Source organism: Drosophila eugracilis, unplaced genomic scaffold (assembly GCF_018153835.1).
Source record: "Drosophila eugracilis isolate 14026-0451.02 unplaced genomic scaffold, ASM1815383v1 contig_722, whole genome shotgun sequence".
Taxonomy (NCBI): domain Eukaryota; kingdom Metazoa; phylum Arthropoda; class Insecta; order Diptera; family Drosophilidae; genus Drosophila; species Drosophila eugracilis.
Genome location: NW_024573616.1, coordinates 580,350 through 598,133, shown reverse-complemented (window position 1 = coordinate 598,133; position 17,784 = coordinate 580,350). Strand labels below are relative to the sequence as shown.

Here is a 17,784-nt window from a genome sequence, read left to right as displayed (position 1 = left end):
ACTTTTTCAGCAGAAAATGTAATTCCCATAAAAAAAGTTTTCAACAGCCTTATCACCGTCCACAGGGATGATGGGTTAATGAATTCCAGCCGTAATTGCCCGACCAAGGGGAGTGATTACCCCAAAGAGGACCGACTCAGCCGAAAGGCTGTGACCGCCGAACAAGGGATCCTTTTAATTATTGTTCGTAACTGGCGGATGCAACTTTATCTTGTTTATTTTATGCATATTTTTTGCCTTTTCCTGAGCCATTTAAATATTTCAGCTGCGGTAAAGTTTCGATTGTGTTTGCAGTTTTTCGCTGAATATTTACCCAATTGATATTGCCCCGGCAATCGGTCTTTGTTTTCGCATTTTTATGCCGTTTTTCGATTGCATATTTAATTGAATGATTTCTTTTTCGGCCGATATCCTCAATTACTTCAAGTGTGAAAAATTGATTCTGGGTATCTGTAAGTTTAGAAGCTTAAGTGGAGGGGAAAGTAAGGAAGGGATAAACTTCTCAATATCGATTTATTATATTTTTAGCTTGATCTTAACTCAACTTTAACTTTCTTTGGAGAAAGTAAACCTAATGTTATGAGCTAAGTTATTAATAAGAAATGAACAAATATTAGTTTAATATAATAAAAAAAATTCATTCTCATGGCTAAAGCACAAGTTTCAGAAGTCCACAAATATATGTTTGATTTTTTTCTGTAGCCCGATGATTTTGCCTAAAGTTGATAACCTTTGAGGAGGGAAAGAGGCTTATCCTCCAACCTCATTTCAATGCGTCAACGTCTGTGTCTGCTTCGCTTGTCATGCATTTTACGCATGAGAAAGTATTTTCAGTTAACAAGTGCGAGGGTGAGCGGAGCGCCGCAAAAAGTATCCCCAATGCAGAAGTGCACAAGGAAGCCCCATAAAAATAAATCGAATTGAGGCGACGGGAGCGGGACAAACGGGATAACAAACGGTGCTCCATGCCAACGGAGTGGGCCATCCATATACATAGACACATATACATAGATACATATGCTGAAATACGCAAGTTGGGTTTGTTTATGGCGCGATACGGATGACACGTGACTGGGAGACACCAGACAAGCACCGGCAGCGCCAGACGCTCGCAAAAATTATGAAATTTAGCGCAAGCCGCAGAGCTGGAGTTGCAGAAAAAAATAACCCATACATGTTCATGGGGCTCACCCACACAACGAGACTTCCAGCTATGTGACAGCTTTACCATATCGCACCTGCCGCACACCCACACACACACACACTCCACACACTACCGAAGGCAAGGCAAAAACTGACGGCCAATGCGCTTAGCACTTTCATTCCGTTTGCTGCAAATTGCTTAACCACAATGCATATGTATGCAAAGCAGTGACGCGTATTCTACACTGAGAGAAAAAAATCTAGTTAAATCTCGATTATAGTATGGATTTCTACCACCTGGTCATGCAGGTTAGACAAGATAGATCTGGATTAATTACTATATCATCTAGAGCAATATTAAGTTTTAGTTTATTTAAAATTTCTTATGCCATGGGAGAAAGTGGATTTACTTTCCATCGAATGTCGTATAAAATATTCCTACAAGTTGTAGAGATTTGTTTGCTCAGTGCACAGGATGATGGTATTAGCAGTGCGGTTTTTTCTTCAGGCAACTGTTGCAAGGTGTCGCCGGCAGCTGCTCGGCTCAATCTAGCTGCTAACGGTTTAACGCTTTGCCTGCCTTTTTTCCAAGGTTTTCTTCGGCTTTTCATAGGTGTAAGCTTATGGCACTCATTTGCAGTTGCTAGGCAGGCAGACGGACAGGTGAGAATCATCTGCAAAAGAATAACAAAGAATCATTTTTTCATCGACCCTCTCAAAGCCCTCGGAAAAAATTCAATTCAAAGTAATTAGTATTAAAGCATCAGTTTTAAAGTATTTTCGATCTTCAAAGCGGTTGATACCTTTTCACATTTCCATCTTATTGTATGTTTTGATTTATTTACAAATTTCATTTCCATCCATCGACAGCGTGTCTATTTTAAACGCTTGATGTAATTCATTTCCATTCTTCTTCTCCGCATAGAAGGAAACAATTTTTTAAGCAATCCTTGTCATAAGCTCACATGGACTGGCGTATTACGCTTACGCACTTGTGTAGGTGTCTGTAGGCTGATTATGACTGTGTTTGCATTTCCTATCCGAACCTTTTATGCTGAAAATGTGTAAATAGAAATGAAAATGTTGTCGATTTTTCTTCTTTTTTTGAAGATGAAGAAACAGCTTAAAGCTGAATACATGAAATGCCATTCCAGTTTGACAAAAAACATTTTTAAGAAAATCTTTTTACTAAATTCCCAATCAATGTTCTCGATTCCCCACATGTGGTGTCTTAATATCTGATAATTTCCTATATTAAACACTATTTATTTTATTTTCTGAAAGAATCCCATAAGCGCAAAACAAGTTCGTTGCAATCAATTACAAAAGTTGTTAGTAAGTTTAGTTTCTTTAAACTTTCTCTTTGGCCCACTTTCACGCCATTTAAGAGCCCTTTTGACAAATCGCTGTAATCGTTGTTGATTATTATTTGGTCAGCTGGTCAGCCAACTGCTATTAATATTGTTTGGGTTATAATAGCAGCAGCAAAATATTGTTCTCCAATCATTTAACTTAAATAAATCTTTCTTGCCTTTAAGGTTGAGTTGTTGATGACCTGCAATCATCTTGTAAAAATTATATGAAAAATACTTTTGTTTTTTATATTCTTTTGCTTTCAGATGTTTCCTATCTTATCTATCTTAACACATATGCATTTGTTTTTCTAGCAATTATTTTTAACCAATTGGTAAAATGATATCATAGATTCGAATTTTGGTTTCGTTGATATGCAGAAAATCAGCTTGATCTTCTACTGCGTATCAGATTCTTAGTTACAGATAATATTCGCCTTAGGTTATGGGATAGGAATAGGATAGGCCCCCGCCTGGAAATGGGAACTAACCTGTCAACAGCAGAGGGACTTGAACCCCACCCAACAAACACCGGCAACACGCACACAGTTGGGCCACCCAACCCAATTTCGCAACCACAAAGCCACTCGCACTTCCGGTTTTTTGTTTCCATGGGCCACAAAGTCAAACGTCGTATATTGAACAACATTTGTCTGTCAGAAGTCCGGCGGCAAATCGAAACTATAGAGGTTCTGGCTTCCCCCTCAGTCATCCACATATAGATCCAGGCACCTCCCAGGGATTCCTGATTCATTGGCAATGTTATACACACCAGAAACGGATGTCAAATGCCAAAAGCCATTCTATACCCCAAAGTATTAAGATGGCCTTGATCTGTCGTCGAAAAAGTGTCAATTTGATTAATTGAACTGCCAGCTGGGAAGTTCCCGCTGCTAGTCCAGATTCAGAATATATTCCTAACAATAAAGAATACATATGCCTTCCTAGCAGTGACGATGACCTTGGCGCAAAAATTCAATAAAAATGTTGCATAATTTTCCCCATTTCTTTTGGGGACACCCTTTATTCGGATTGGCTAAAATGGAAATGAATTTTTCCGCTTGACCCAATTCGTTTACATATACTTATTTATTCCGATGTTTGTGTTTATTTAAGCTTTAAGTCTCCCTGATTTTTTCGTATCTCAATTGTTGTATCTCAATTGATTGTGCTCTTCAAAGTTAAGAGATAATTTATTCTTAAAACGGGAAAGGTGTTGGAGGTGTTGTATTTCGAATGAAGTGTCTCATCGCAAGGGGTGATTTTTAAAGTTTTTGCACTTAAAATTAACCTTTTTATTTAATAGTTAAGTTAGGTTTTATACAACCGTCCCCCATTTGTGTCATCCTTAAATCATACGTTATTCAGCAGCAGCCACTCAGCTGGCTGGTTCCACAGCAGATATATTGTCATTCATATGTTGTGTCAGCAATTTGTTAGCTTTATGGCTCATGCCACGCCCCCAGTTGTCGTCCCCAAAACCCCCGAAAAACGGCTGATCGGGAAAAAGTAAAAGAAACTGAGAGGGGAAAACACAAAACATGCATACATAAATTGTATTTATGCACTCCGCACTCAGCACTCTGTCATTTCCTGATTTCATCCTTTTTATGTGGCTCTCAAAGAAAGCAAGAAGAATGCTAAAAATCAATACAATGCACACGCTTTCCCCTTAAGAGGCGAGGATGCTGAATAGTAACATTGTGGGATTTGTAGACAAATTAAATTCTTAATACCTTTTAGGATTTCAGGGATTTCATTTGCTTGTTTAGTTCTGGAAACCTTACTTAAATTTTTAAAGAGCATGTGTTGACATAAAAATTGTAGACAATCTGATTGAACTTGCAGTATCTAAGAGAGTATCTACTTAAAAAATGTGTTCATATACGATATCTTATTTTGTTAATACTCAAGGGTTGAAAATGAACATGTTTGACTTGTATAGGAAACTTGAAAAATACTTAAAATAGATCCCTGGGAATATCACACCTTACCTCTTTACTTTCTTCATGTTTACGGCTGCAACTAAAGGTAGTTTTACTTAAATGAATCCTATCAGTTGGTTTAAAATACAAATAACAAGCACAAATGTCCATCAGCTTTGACTGTTGGAAGTTTTATCGTTTATGTATGATTAAAGTTCAACTTAACTTCCTTCGACCAAAAGGACATTCAGGTGAGGTTTCTTAAAACTTTATTTTGTTAGAGTTTCCCGAATGTGCCAAAGTTTTTATATCGTAGTTTTGAGTAACTACAAATTGAGTTTGATCAGTTGTGCTTAGAATTTTTGACAAACAAACAAAACCATAACCCAGAAACTTTAGCATATCAAAACATTCAGTCCAAAAATTTAAAAAAATTTAATTAGTATGGAAGACGGTCGCATACTGAAGCTGACGGAGTTGTTGAATTTGATTTGCTATGCGCAGGAAAGCTATAGGTTCTTCAGGCAGCAGATCAAGTATGAAAATCTAGTAAATGCAAAAGTGGCCCACAAAAAACAGGACAACTCCGGAAAAATACAGGATTGTAAGGTGAATAAAATAAAAAAATATTTTATTTCTAAAACGTTATGAATGTGTGTTGGCGAAAATATTATGTTGTATACAAAAATAATTATTATTTGCAGATCAAATTGAAGAAAACTAAGCACAAGATGAAGAAATTGCAGTCCACAATTCAAGAACGGAACGGGGATCTCAAGGTTACAAGGGCTTTCCTGGATGCAACCGAACTTGTGGAGGAAAACGTGTCAGTCGAACAGAATAAACTAAGCGCTGATACCGAAGCAGAACTGAGATCTTCGGGATACTCTTTTAACTCTTATGGAGCTTAAAAGAAGGTCGTTAAGCATTATTTTAAGGGATGTTAACTTAATACCTTAAATCAAAAACGTTAACTTACTAAATTGATTCTAGTTACTTAGGCGCTTAAAGTTGATCAGAATCTTTTCACACTTCAATTCAAAAAGTATTTTTCAAAGTGGAATGAAGTGAAATGACTTATTGAAAACTATTCTAAGGCACTGTTTATCCCAAAGACTTCTGTAACTGACGCGATAAATGTAAAACCTAGTAAGAATGCAGATATATCAATTTATTGTTCAGAGATATGGACTTTAACCTTTACAGTGGTAGAAGGCTCGTGGCATTCTACATTAGGCTGCTGCCACCGAGAGCTGCCTACCCGTTTGACCTAAAAAAAAGTGAGCGGCCAAGCCGCAAGTAGGAGTAATTTCTACTTAGCCGCAACTAACTACGGGCAGCGATGGAAGTGTTGGAAAAAACGGAGAGAGGAAACTTTGGAACGCCTCAGAAATTAAAATAAAGTGCCAAGAAAGTGAAAAGCGAGTGGCCCATGCCCTGGGAACAGCATCTTGAAGTTGGCCAAAGCCAAAGCCCGGCCATCAGCGCCAACTTCCGTTTGGGCCAACATCGCACCGCAGCAACCACTTCTTGTTTCCATTACTTTTTCCATTCTCATTCTCGCTCTTACAAATACACAATAAAAATTAATGATAAAAATAAATACAATCTTGTGATCAAATTCGATCGTTGTCTTTATACAAATTCTTAAAAATTACCTGGCACTTATCCAGAATAATTATCTCGTACTACTATTTAATGGGCCTCTGCAAAGATGTCAGTCATCATATTACATTGCTTGAATCTCCCGTTCTTTGGCTCAGTGTAATCGCTGCCTGCGGTCGGCGTGGAAAACTGTTGCCAGTGCGTAGGCGTTGTGTCCACGTCTCTTTTAATAATTTGTAACTCATTTTGCACTCGGGAAACAAAATAACGACAACAACTGCAGTGGCAGTGGCAGCGGTAGTGTGGCAGAGTGGTAGTGGTAGTGGCAAACGGTTCACCTTTTGAGCTTTTCTCTTCGGCCATGGAGAAATACACAAAGTGAAAAGTAAAAAAGTAAAAAGTAAAAAGTTCTATGCCAAAAAGTCGCCGAAAAAGGAAACTTTTCTTGGTTTCTGAGTAAGGACATTACATTTGGGTTAACAGGCAAATTACGTAATTGAAGTGGCCTAAGAAACTAACGATCTAAGTGTGTGAAAAAGCCAAGACCCCGAACAGAGTTTACTGTTGTGTGCTTTTACCTTCAAAGATCTTTGGTAAATATAAGAATATATCATGTCTTGTGAGGATTAACTATAGGGGTGTCTTTATGTAAAGCTTTGCCTATAAACTAGTTTTATAATCTACTCTTTAGACAAAACTGGCATTATCAATAAAGGAAAACAATTAAGTATATTTGCTGGCTTCTTTTACTAATCTGTAGTCGATGATATTTGTAGAAGCATTTATTGAATTTATTATTTATTTAATCACCCGTTCCTTCATCGTTTTTACAAGTAAAGCATTCTAGCAAAGGACATAAGGCCACGTTGTTGCATATCCATGAGAGCTAAAACTGCCTGATTATAGTCTCCATTGTATTGCCTTAGCAGGTTCCAGCACCATAATCTATTCATATCTGTGAGCTGCCAAAGTTTTTCCACGAAATCAGGAATTCCCAGTTTAGGGGTCAGTTGAATGTTATTCAGAACCCGGAGACTTGGCCAAATATTAATGACATCTTGGTCATAACCATTGGGCAGTGGATTCCACTTAAGGTTCAGGTCGATTAGAGGAAGATTTTGGAAAACTTGCAATACAAGAATACTCTTGATGTCGTTGTTTTTGAGAGAGATACTGTGAAGGCAGGGAAAGCGCCTCTCCATATAAAAGAAGCCCCATAGGTTGCTAATGTGATTCTGGTCCAATATCAGACGCTCCAACTCCGGCATAACTTCCTCCATTATTTCGACCAACGCGGTCATGAAGTGACGTTCAGCCAGGACACAGAACACCCCACGCAATGCCTCATCTTGTTGAAAGAGTGTGAGATCCAGGCTGCGCTGCTGGTCAGGATCATATCTGCCACGGAGCACCAGTTCCAACCGCCTTCTGAAAGCAGAATTAATGCGGATCGTGGGAAACCCATGGCTGACCCTTAACCAAACTTGATTATCCAGTCTTTCAATGCGAAACAAAGCGCTTGCAGTGTTGTAACTGTTTACGTAGAATGTGAAGAAAGCGCCGGAATCCTCAGCCACATCATATTCCCCGCCGTAGTGTTGATAAAGAGGTTCTAGCCGCAACGGACTCAAAATTCGCCGGAGACGCAGAAACACTTTGTTAATGGATTGCCGACGATTCCAACTAAATATCAATACACGATACCAGCCAAAGACGCTCACGGGAAGATTGGAACGAGCTCTCTCGGGTTCCGGAGTGGAGTGGCACAAAGGTCCATCGTTTGAGTTTCGACGACGAATAAAAAACATATTTTTTTCCTTTATTTAACAAGCTAACTGGTCTATTGAACAACTGGCTTTTATTTGAAATAATACTTTACCTTCACATGAAATATTATTCTGACATTAACTTAAACGGTAACTTAGACCTCATAGGAATTTGTTTTGTTAAGTATTTAAAATTCCTTAGTAGGCTTTTGAAACATATGTCAGCAACATTTCCTTTTAAAATCATTCAATCTTGTACCTTGTAACGTTCAAACCAGTCTCAATTTTTCTAAAAATTTTAAAAATAAAATGGAAGATCAGCGTGAACGAAAACTGATGAAGTTGGTTAATGCATTTCTTTACGTGAAGGATACCCAGAACTTCAATTTGCAGACGATCAATTCTGAATATAGGAGTCTATATCCTATTCAGATACTATTGAATGGAACCCAACGAAAGATGAAGGAATTGCTGTCCAGGGTCCAGAAATTTCAAGAACAGAATGCCGACCTAATGTATACCACGACATTTCAGTATGCGACTGAAATTATTAAGGAAAATGCGGCTATGGATGAGAATTTGTTTAACGCTGATGCCGACGAAATGCATATTGATTTTGAAGACTTGAAAATATCGGAATAGTCTTCTCCCCTCCAAAAAATATATGTAAGTAAGAAGAGTTAGTTAATGGTCGTTATTTTAATGGATTATTCTTAAATCTCAGCCGCTTGAAGTTTCTCAATCTTTTACAATTCAATACAAGTTCTAAATTAATTTTTTAATTAATTAAAAAGAATGCATTAAATTAATAAACAAAGCATTTCCCTACAAATTTATTTTATGTTTTTCAAATGGGAAACTGTAGAGCGCAATCTACAAATTCTACCCATTTCACCGATACAGGAAGATTGCTTGAAGCAATGGAAAATACTCGTGCAGCTACTTACCACTAGATGGAGCCAGAAGCAAAATGTAAATTGTGTGTAACAATCTTGTAAAATAAATAAGCCATACTCCACTTTCTGTTGCTACTAATGTAATGTATAATATGTAATAATCTTGTTTCTTTATAAATCCTAAATTATTTATTAAATAATAAAAACAATATTTTCCAAAATAAGTAAGCGATTTGTAAGTCGTGCTAAACTAATTTGTTCTTATAGTTTCGGAAAATCAGAAATTAATTTTATATATTTTTTCAACGTGAAGCTTTTCTGAAGTGGAAATGAAATAATATTTTGACGCTTTTCCTAAATAAATTCATCTGGTTAAGTAGTAAGCAACTTTATACGAATAAAAATGTATTTGTGAAAATATAAAGCTTGAAATTTAATACTTTTAAATCCAGAAAAATAGCAAATTAAATTAAATAAATTATACATTTTACAAACAAATTATTATTTATGTGTCGTAATTATTATATCACAAGAAGTGGAAATTAGAAGTTTAGTTTGATTAGTGTTAGTAGGCTTTCTAAATATATGCCGGCAACCTTTGCTTTTAAAATCATTCAGTCAAAGACATCTAACTTGTCACATTTAAAAAAAGTCCAAATTTTATTCTTAATATTTTAATTAAAATGGAAGACCCTCGCAAACGAGAACTGGATAAGTTGATTACTTCTTTTCTTTACTTAAAGGAAACAAAAATGTTCCATATTCGGCAGATCAAGTATGAAAACATGTGCCTATATCAAAGTGTGGTCAATAAGGAAATGAACCACAAAAAGATTGATCACTTGGGAAAAATATCGGACTATAAGGTAGGTAGGAAAAATAATTGTATATACAAACAATACATACAATATTTATATAAACTAATATTTCAAACTGATAATTTTCAGAACCTATTGAAGGAAACCCAGCGAAAGATGAAGAAAATGCAGTCCACCATTCAGAAATTTCAAGAACTGAATTCAGAACTTAAGGATACCATGGGTTTCCAGTTGGCAACTAAACTTATTGAGGAGAATACCGCTATGGAAGAAAATTTACTGAACGCTGATACAGAGGAAATGCTGAGTAATTTGGAAGACTTAAAAATTGCGGAACAGTCTTCCCCCTCCTAAAAACATAATTGCTTCTTCAGTGTAAGAGGAGTATGAGGTCGTTTAATGGACCATTTTAATGGATTATTGCAAAATAAATTGTAGCTATTCAGGCAGTAAATCGCTGGCTAAAAGCCACTGGCAGTTTGTCAAACTCTTTTCACATATCAATACAAGATTAAAATTAAATATTGAATACTTTAATTAAAAAGAATAGGAAATATTAAATAAACTAACATGTTTTCTACAAAGCAATTCTACATTTTTCAAATGGAGAAGATAAAGCCGCCATCTATCAACACTCTACATTTAAATGATGCTGCCAGATTGCTGGATTGCTGCGTTTGCTAATACTCGAACTACTAACACTACCTGCCGCAAGAGGGACGCCAAAAGCGCCAAAAGTGTAAGTGGCGTGTAAAGTTTCGTATAAAATAAAGAGGTCGTAATCCACCTTTTGCTGAAAATAGTAAGAAACTAAAGATGCGACACCAATTGATGACTTTTGAAACCCATATATGAGGACACTGATTATTTTTGCCTTAACCTACTTTGTTTTTAAAGTCCTAATGGTAAAAATATTATTGCCAAAATAAATTTACTGTAAGTGACTTGTGGAAGTGAGAATCTAATCGGTTGACTTAGAAGTTAATTCTCAAAATCCGAAATTATTTAGTATAAAATAATTAGTATTAGTATACCTCGGATTTTAATTTAAATACTGTATTAAGAAATTTCCTTAAAAAATTCAAAATAATAATTTTTATACAAAAAAATAAATAGAAAAATTTATAAATTTCTCCTTAAAATGTCCAAAAATGACAATTAAAAAACAAAAGCTTTTGTTGAGGGATTCCTATTATTTTATTGGGTTTTATTAATACAAAATAATCAAAAAGGAAGATTAAGAAAGTGTCTATCTGATTTGAAATTAATAAATTTGTAAAACTATTTCTTGATTTAAAAGATAAAAGCCTTGATGGAGTGGAAAATCACTAGCAAGAACAGCACTCCCTGCGGAACGATGAGTGAAGGTGCAGAGGATCGCTTTTTGGGGTAGTATACGGTTTTCTTGGAGAGCAGGATGACCTGGGGTTGGCCAGCATTGGGTTGTACAGCGGGGGCAGCCGGAGCGGGAGCTGGAATAGCCACGGCAACAGGAACTACAGGAGCTGAAGAAGCGACAGGGGCAGCAGGAACTACATGAGCAATAGGAGCAGCAACTGGAGAAGCAACAGGAGCAGCTGGAGCTGGATGTCCTGCCGCAGGTGGAGGGAACACTGGCGAGGGCTGCGGCATGACAGGCACCTGGACAACACTTGGAGCAATTGCAGGAGCGGGCTGGTTGGCTTGCTGCAGCGTGGGACAAATCAGGTGTTGGGTTTCCGTATATGATTTGGGATTGTTGGGATTGGGTTCCCGGATGGTTTGTTTGTAGCATCCATTGGCATCGGGAGTGCCGGTTTCGATGACGGTCATCTTCTTCGGTTCTGGATTGGCTGGTCCTGCCAATGCAACGGGGGAAGCGATTACAGGAGCTCCAGCCGGATAGTGATGATGGACCACTGCCACCGGAGCAGCGGGTGCAGCAGCAGGAGCCTGATGGGACCTGGCCAAGACATTGCCTATAACACCTCCGGCAAGTGCTCCACCCAAAAGACCAACCCCTATGGATAATCGCAGAGAGAATATATTAAAAGTTGTAATAATTTCTACGTTTTTCTCTTAAAAGTCTTATGTCTCTTAAAAAGTCTCTTATAAGTCATAATCTTTTTCTTTTGAAATATTTAATATAAGTTTAACTTTAATATAACTTTAACATTTAAACATTTAAAATGAAATGAAATTAAGATTAAAAAAATTTCTTATTTCAAATTTCCATAAAATGAAAAATTAACTTCCAATAGGTTATTTTCTCAATGATTTAATTTCAGGAAAAAGTTTTATATAATTTTGACTTCTCAAAAATCTTGTAAGTTATATACCCAACAAAAACAAAAGTATTTTCCTTATTACTTATTACTTTCCTTATACTATTAAGGCAGGTTACTTATCGATTTTTTAGGATACTAAATATATTTAATCACTTACCAAAAGCCCGCTTACGACCACGTTTAGGATTTGCTTGACTAAAAGGCACCAGGCTCAAGGTGAGTAAAGACACCAGAAGAAAAACTTTAACCAGATTGCGATTAGACATGGTTAGATAACGGAAAACTGGAATCGTAAAATATATATATTTGGCTAAATCGGCGTTCAGACGTTAACTGATCGTAGTCTTGCCTCGCTTGACTCACTTGATCGCCGGCGAAGAATGTTGATTCGACTTTGCAAATATTTAAACAGTTGCTTTTCGAAAGTTAACGAAATTTGTCGTATGGCGTATGTTTATTACTCGCTTTAATTTCAATTTCTGCGGCATATGAAACGCTCATTAACACGCCTTTCGTCTTATACTATGAAGTACTTAAAAGAAAAACAGAGGAGTATATAAGAGCGAAGTAAGGGTGAAGCAAGGTTAAGGTTAATGCCCAAAAAATACAGTTACACCCAAAAGTTTGTTTAAAAATAATATATAAATATATAGAAAAATATTGGAAATATTAATAAATGTAATGCATTAAAAAATGTTTTTAAATATACGACAGGCTTTCTATATTATCTAACCACATGTATTTTCGGTTACATTGTTGCAACTTTCGCCCCGATTAGCTCGCTTTTTGTTCGGCCATTTGTCTTAAGAAAAGAGGGAAGACATAAAACACATAATGGTGTCCTTATAAGAGCGTTCTTATTATCCCGTCTTAAAGTGGTGTGATTTAAGGCCAACACTTGGCTATCAAAAACACAAACTAAAATGGAATTGGCAAAAGAAACCCCAAACGGTAATTGTTTAATGAGTGCCAGTCAATCGGTAGCCCTTTTGAATTCCATTTCATCAGTATGTTGGCCAAAAATGTGGCGAGAGAGGACCAGCTGGCAACATGGTGGTTAATTCAGGCATATGGCACGTGAGGCTCCATTTAATTTTCCATAATTTTTCGGCCAGCCTCGGAGGACACGCAATTGGGTTTGTGTTGTTAGCACTCCGGAAAGAGGAGATGTTCCCTATTTTGGCTGGAAATTGCTATTGATTAAATCGGCTTAAAGCTTTGACTAATGATGACAGAATATTTGGCTGGATAGCATGAGGCGCTAGAGCGCATAATTCCTTAGTGGAAGCTGCCGAGTCATGGGGCAACTGTTTCGGTGTCGAAATGACCTGCATCAAATGTTCAGCCATGAGAAATCTCCAGTCATTTGTATTCCGGGGGATTTGCCGGCAATTTGTGAGACGCGACTTTAATTCGCTTAATAAATATTTGCTTAGTTTGTCTTGGCCAGCTCAGGTTTGGTTAGTGGAGGTAAGAAACTGGGACGAGGGCGGCGAGATCTTCTCCTTAAGCACAATGGACAATTGTCAATTGCAGGACATTCCATGGCTTTTGGGGGTGCGACACTTGAGTCCTCAAGGCGACGATAAATCATTCCATGAACGTCACACTGGAAGAAACAAGGCTAGATTGGCTTTACTTCTTGAGATAACTATTTACTAAGTTTTTTTCAATATTATTTACGTATGAAAATATAATAAAAAATAGATCCAACTTTGTTTCAAATTCATATCCCAACTCTATCCTGTTTCTCTCCGTGCAGGATGACGACGGAAACGTCAGAGGCAGGAAGTACCAGGATATGCGGCCAGGAGGCAGTGCAGCTTTTCTTTCTGGCCGCTGATGGACATCTTGGGGCCAGGGACCTCTGCCGAAAGTCTTCCCTTCCTTTCCAAGGATAATGATGCGCAAATCGCTGGCAGTCATCGCCATGGCTCATCCTCCGAATCTAAACCGTTGTGGTCTGCTTTGTTTCATGTTGTGGTGGCTTGCTTTTAGTTGCCTCTATTATCCTTAATGCGAGTCACTTTGCTAGAAACGTCAGTGGGCCTGCAAGCGCCATTATCGTCATCGTGCTGGCTGGATGGCTGGCAGGCTAGCTGGGGAAAAAATATGAATCGGAAAATGTGCAGACACTCCGCCTGGCCACCGAAAATGCACGGGAATAAAGATAAAACATGACAGGCGGTTCACATCCAGTCATTTATAATAGGGCCAATATGACCGCGACCGCATGTGGACGGGCTTGTCCCCTTGCCCCATCGGTAGTTTATCACCTGGCAGAGCTTGAGATCCGGGGATGTACTTGGAGAATCCCATTCTGTTGGCCATTGAAAACCTTCTTCTTCGGCAGGCTCAAAACCTAATGAAATAATTGTTGTGAGCTATTTACAAGCATCTAATTCCGATTCGATGGCCAGCCAATAAAAATATGCCATAATTATCCAGAACCTCTGGCTCTGGCCAAGATAAACCAGTCCTAGATGGCACTGGCTGCAATGTTAATGACATAATTTAAAAAGCATTTCATTAATAGCCGATGTCAGGGGCCCAAGGAGTCCGCCGCCAGGCAATTAAAATGCGAACAAAGAAAGCTTGTTCGAGGCCGGATTGGAAATTCAGATGCTGCCCGGCCCAGAATGTTAATGGTAATTAAAACTGATTCTCATCGAATATGGCTGAATAATTTGGAGCGCTCTTTAAAATAAACTTAACAAGAAGAAAAATTGAACTTAAATCGTCTCACTAAAAGTTGTCTAATTCAGCTTACTAGGGGTGATTTAGAGCGTTCCTGTGGTCATGTTAGTTTATCGGCTTCCTATTTTACTTTCGAATATGAAACGTTTTGCATCGCAAGTTAAATAAGTTTAACTGATACTGGGTTTGATTTTTCAAAGAAACTGTAAAGCTTAAACATTTTATTTTAAAACCAAATAGATTTCGAAGGCTCCTTGGCAATTACAGATTTTTCTATTTGCCAGCTCCGCTTATCTTGAACTTTGGCATCGTCTCCGCGGCCGCCACTGAAATATGTTCTGGCCATGCAACCCCCTAGCTTTTGGCCATGTCAAATCATTTGTATATAATTCAGATCCTTTTGGTATGTGGCCTTTGTGCCCAGTGGAGTGATTTATGGCTGCTCTTCTTTCTGCCTGTTTGGAAATGTTTCTGTGTAAATATGCCAGCAGCGGGACACATTCCAAATTGGTCCGTGCAAATTGCTGGCTCAGCACTATTATCCTTTTCGCAGGATGTTGCCGCTGCTCGCTTTTTAGATAATTGCTGACTTCTAGCATTTCGGCTTCTGAGTTATTCGATTTCGATACGAAAATTTGATATTCCGACCACATGCTGTGATTAAATTGTGGATGCCAGCTAGGTCCTTCTGCCCCTCAGGTCACTTCTCCAGGAGCTTGTTTTGTAATTGAAAATAGTTTTTGGCACTCAAGGGAGTGCAGAACTTTGTCAGGAGGCGTGACTTAGATTGCAATTGATGATTAGAATTTCCGAGTTAAAAGGACGAAAGTTTTCTCAATACAAATAACATTGTCTATATTATTATCAGAATTTTTCAAATTAACTTTTAGTCTATGTATATTAAGGTATTTTAAATAATTTGTAAGGGAAGTTATGGATTATTATTTATGTTTAAATTCCTTAAATTAAATTTTCAAGTTTCAGTTTCTGTCTCTGCCCCTTTTTGTGGCACCGCCTGCTGTGCAATTTATCATAACAAATGCTCGCAAATTTTTGGTTCAGAAACTATAACCAACGCTTTACGCAACACTTGAGCATGCAAATTTAGTAAATTGGAAATCGAGTTGCCGCATTGCGAGACCACAAAACCCATCGCCCAATAAGTTTGTTCGAAACAACATAACGTAACGATACACAAATGTAGGTGGGTGGGGCCTGGTCCAGTCTCGATTTTAGCCCGAGTTCCTGGTCAGGCCAAAAACTTCAAGACGGGCATGTGCATTTGTCATAAATTAGAAACTGTAACTTCCAGTGCTCGCTTTTTGCCGCCAGTCCACCCAGCACTTAAATTTATTGCAAATAACTCTTTCCCCTCATAACTTTTTTCAGAAGAGTCACTTTATGCTCGACGTTGGGTTAATTTTTTTGGCTAAGCAAACTAATCAACGCCCACAGTTAGCAATCGGGAGGTCGCTTCTGAGATGGGGCAATACAGCCAGCGGCTAAATGAAGTGTGTAAAATTCAAGCGTAGACCCCTTTCAATTATATCTCTATTTTTGTGTGTGCTCACTGAAAAGTAAGCACCAACTTGGCTACAATGAAACCCAAGCCCAAGCTGGCTTGCTGCAAATAAATCTTGGCCTAAGTGTTGTGGTCATTTAGCAAATGTCCAACGATGTCCGGCATGCAAATTTGTATGTGTCCCAGTGGGGTTGGGGCTCCCAGAGCCCCTTATCGGGGATGAAGATGGGTGTTTTGCTTGTGATTTATAAAATGTATTAATTAAACTGTCCCAAGTCGAGATTGCAGAAATTGGTGTGAGAGTCCTGCGAGGTAAGGCTGAGTTAAATGGACTGTGAATATAAGAAGAAAATCTACTAGAATTTTCCAGTTGTCAGAGTCTTTAAAAAGTAATTAGAATAATTTAAAAAATGAGTATGGCCTTCGTTCATTTATTTTTTAAAACTTATTACCTTAAATGTTGTCATATAAAATCTGAAATAGAAAAATGATTCAGTATAAGTTATTTTGTTTTTTACAGTTTTTTATTATATAATTTTAGCACCAAAAAATCCATAACATATTAAAATAATTTAAGGAATTAAATAAAAGGGCTTCAATGTAGGGAAACAATTTGGCGGACATCTCCCACAGCGTCCCATCTAAGTCTCATCCCATTTTCCTTTCTCAGTTTCTCCTTCTCATGGCCAACATAAACACATAAGTGGTAGTCCTGTCAAAGTCAAAAATAAACGCAGCGACAATAATGATTTATGTGCGCCGAGTCGAAGGAAGATCCTGGTTCTGTGAAAGGAAGCCAAGGATTCGAGCATTTTTCGGGGATGACATCTAAGGAATGGGCACATCCAAGACATATGAATCGGGATTGTGGAGATATGCTAAAGCGTGTCGTTGGAGTTGGAAAAGCGCGACAAATGCGAGTATAATTTGCAAGACAGCAGGACAAATAACACAATATTTCTTCCATTGCTGAGATTCTTATTTCTTTAATTATTTAACTGGATTAAAGTCATAAATCTTGGTAAATAATAATTTACTTAGTTGTAATCAAAACATTATGATTTGCAACTAACAGAAAAATTCTTTTTCAGGAGGTCACTTTCTGCAGTCAATTTTCTCACGAGTATTTAGAGTCCGAGCAAACTTTTTGGCAAGTTAGGAAAAGTTTTCTTCTACTGGTGTGAAATTGGCAATAACGATTGCCATAAAACGATTTACAGATATTGACCCTTAAAGGAAGCTACAATTTGTATGAACGAAGTTTTTTTCAGAAGAGTAAGGGAAGGAGTAAAGGCATATAGACTTTAAGAGTTAAAGACTTAAAGATGTTATTTTCGGTTAAGGTAGCTATCACCACTCTTAATAATATTACATATAACAAATGTTAAGATGACACCAATTCCCATAAAATTACTATTATTGTTCCAATTTACCAAAGATATTTAAAATATTTTAAAGTTTTCCCAGGACATAAAGAAATTTCTTTCTTTAACCAAATTTCTCGCTAAAAATTTTTAAATTCCCAACCACTTTAAGCACTTAATTGATTTTACAGACTTTGGCAAAAAGAGGCAGGACCATTACCGAATTTGAATTTGCACAGCACAGACCCAATCGCCTCCGACCACTCCCTGTTTTCCTCAGTTTTCCCAATGCCGTGCCAGTTCATAAGCCACAGAAATGCAAAACCGCCGTAATAAAGGATAATGTCGGCGCATATTAAACAAATGACTTCCGTTCGTCTAGCTCTCGCTCTAGCTCTGGCTCTGGCTCTGGGTCTTGGCCTTGGCAGT

At 37.6% G+C, this 17,784-nt stretch overlaps 4 protein-coding genes and 1 long non-coding RNA gene across 6 annotated transcripts; 3 read left to right on the top strand and 2 right to left on the bottom strand.

Moving 5' to 3' along the window:
* Positions 1-4,800: 4,800 nt before the first annotated feature.
* On the top strand, positions 4,801-6,041 carry LOC108115093. Of its 2 annotated transcripts, XR_001772779.2 has the most exons (3): positions 4,801-5,029; positions 5,125-5,569; positions 5,627-6,041. XR_001772779.2 is itself a non-coding variant. In XM_017226342.2 (2 exons), exons 1-2 carry the CDS (start codon positions 4,865-4,867, stop codon positions 5,329-5,331), a joined length of 372 nt encoding a protein of 123 aa, XP_017081831.2. In that variant the 5' UTR covers positions 4,801-4,864; the 3' UTR covers positions 5,332-6,041. The 2 variants fall into 2 exon arrangements, 1 of the variants encoding a protein (XP_017081831.2); XM_017226342.2 differs by having other exon boundaries at positions 5,125-6,041.
* A 726-nt stretch (positions 6,042-6,767) lies between these two features.
* Positions 6,768-7,833, bottom strand: LOC108115047 (nuclear RNA export factor 1). The gene has a single exon (XM_017226295.2). It carries the CDS (start codon positions 7,831-7,833, stop codon positions 6,853-6,855), a length of 981 nt encoding a protein of 326 aa, XP_017081784.1. The 3' UTR covers positions 6,768-6,852.
* A 227-nt stretch (positions 7,834-8,060) lies between these two features.
* Positions 8,061-8,809, top strand: LOC108115102. Its single transcript, XR_001772780.2, has 2 exons — positions 8,061-8,457; positions 8,516-8,809. It is a non-coding gene; the product is annotated as an uncharacterized LOC108115102 (long non-coding RNA).
* A 519-nt stretch (positions 8,810-9,328) lies between these two features.
* Positions 9,329-9,958, top strand: LOC108115105. Its single transcript, XM_017226352.1, has 2 exons — positions 9,329-9,553; positions 9,635-9,958. The coding sequence occupies exons 1-2, from the start codon at positions 9,371-9,373 to the stop codon at positions 9,857-9,859; spliced, it is 408 nt and encodes a 135-aa protein (XP_017081841.1). The 5' UTR covers positions 9,329-9,370; the 3' UTR covers positions 9,860-9,958.
* Positions 9,959-10,693: 735 nt separating this feature from the next.
* LOC108115097 (transcription initiation factor TFIID subunit 4) lies at positions 10,694-12,086 on the bottom strand. Its single transcript, XM_017226345.2, has 2 exons — positions 11,930-12,086; positions 10,694-11,505 (listed from the first exon to the last, which is right to left on the bottom strand). The coding sequence occupies exons 1-2, from the start codon at positions 12,036-12,038 to the stop codon at positions 10,799-10,801; spliced, it is 816 nt and encodes a 271-aa protein (XP_017081834.2). The 5' UTR covers positions 12,039-12,086; the 3' UTR covers positions 10,694-10,798.
* Positions 12,087-17,784: the final 5,698 nt, after the last annotated feature.